Raw genomic sequence first — 1,071 nt, forward strand, 5'->3', positions numbered from 1 at the left:
TTGCACGAGCTCTGGCGCTTCAGCTTCCAATACGGGCTTGACATGACCGAGGTTGCACGTCGTCAGCCGCATAAGAGGAAGAAAGCGTGTAGCTCCTATCCTGTCCCGAATTGCTCGACATCGATAGACCGAATGGCGTTGTGGCGCCACTTCTTCTGGCTGGCTGACCAACACGGATTTCAGATCCCGGCCATAGCCGAGTTTGTGCCCAGACGAGCGTCCCTGCCAACTCCCCAAATTCCGGAGGGCCTTGGCAGCACCCAACAGGATGATGCAGTGAACCGACGTTGCGGTATCCCATACGCTGATACGGTCGATGCGGATCGCTTCGCCCTTGAAGGGGACAGACTGTGGCAGCCCTGGGAGTCCCCACAGGTTACAGGTGTGTTCTTCCGACGGTCACAATTCCAGACCTTCTTTCGTTACCTTTGGGGTGGGAATGGAATCAATCAGGCTACAAATGCCGCAGACGAATCGGCAGCGACAGAGGAAGCCGTGGCGGTAGATCAGGAGCTTCCCCATCGTCATCTTGAGCATCGAATGCCATCGCCAAGCTTCTCTCCCACTTTCCAGATAAGCTGTCCGGCTGATGACGACTGGGTTATGACAATGTGGGACCATGGGATAGTACCACTGGAGATGCCTGCGGGCAATCTGGAGGTGGTCATAACCATCGCGGGTCACGACCTAAAACGAATCTCGCTGCCGAATGACGAGCTTATCATCAACAACTTCTTCAATGGACTGAAAGAGCGTAGATTTGTTATCCACAGCCTGGATTACCACACAGTGTCCGCAGAGCCAAGTTTTTATCTCTGGCATCTGAGGTACCCATGGGAAAGAGTTCAGGCCATATTGACCGAGGAGAATGTGGAAGAGTATACGGCATCCGACGAAAATCAACGCAAAAGGAGAAGAACAGGGATTGCTGAGGCAATAGATGACATTGCCGCGTGGGTGGACGAGCAAATTCTTAACTTATCCGTTCCCGCTCCCTACCCTTGGGACTGGGATGTACAAGAAGAGGGATGTACAAGAAGAGGAGGAGTATTGATCAGAATAGAAAAGATT

At 52.8% G+C, this 1,071-nt stretch overlaps 1 protein-coding gene across 1 annotated transcript; it reads left to right on the plus strand.

Annotated features, from left to right (window-relative positions):
- Nucleotides 1-132: 132 nt before the first annotated feature.
- On the plus strand, nt 133-1,054 carry BDQ94DRAFT_176744 (uncharacterized protein; the record flags this gene model as incomplete). The annotated part of the gene is made up of 2 exons (XM_026772747.1): nt 133-1,014; nt 1,043-1,054. 2 exons carry the CDS (start codon nt 133-135, stop codon nt 1,052-1,054), a joined length of 894 nt encoding a protein of 297 aa, XP_026619127.1.
- Between the last annotated feature and the right edge of the window lie 17 nt (nt 1,055-1,071).

This window comes from Aspergillus welwitschiae (assembly GCF_003344945.1).
Source record: "Aspergillus welwitschiae strain CBS 139.54b unplaced genomic scaffold BDQ94scaffold_383, whole genome shotgun sequence".
Taxonomy (NCBI): domain Eukaryota; kingdom Fungi; phylum Ascomycota; class Eurotiomycetes; order Eurotiales; family Aspergillaceae; genus Aspergillus; species Aspergillus welwitschiae.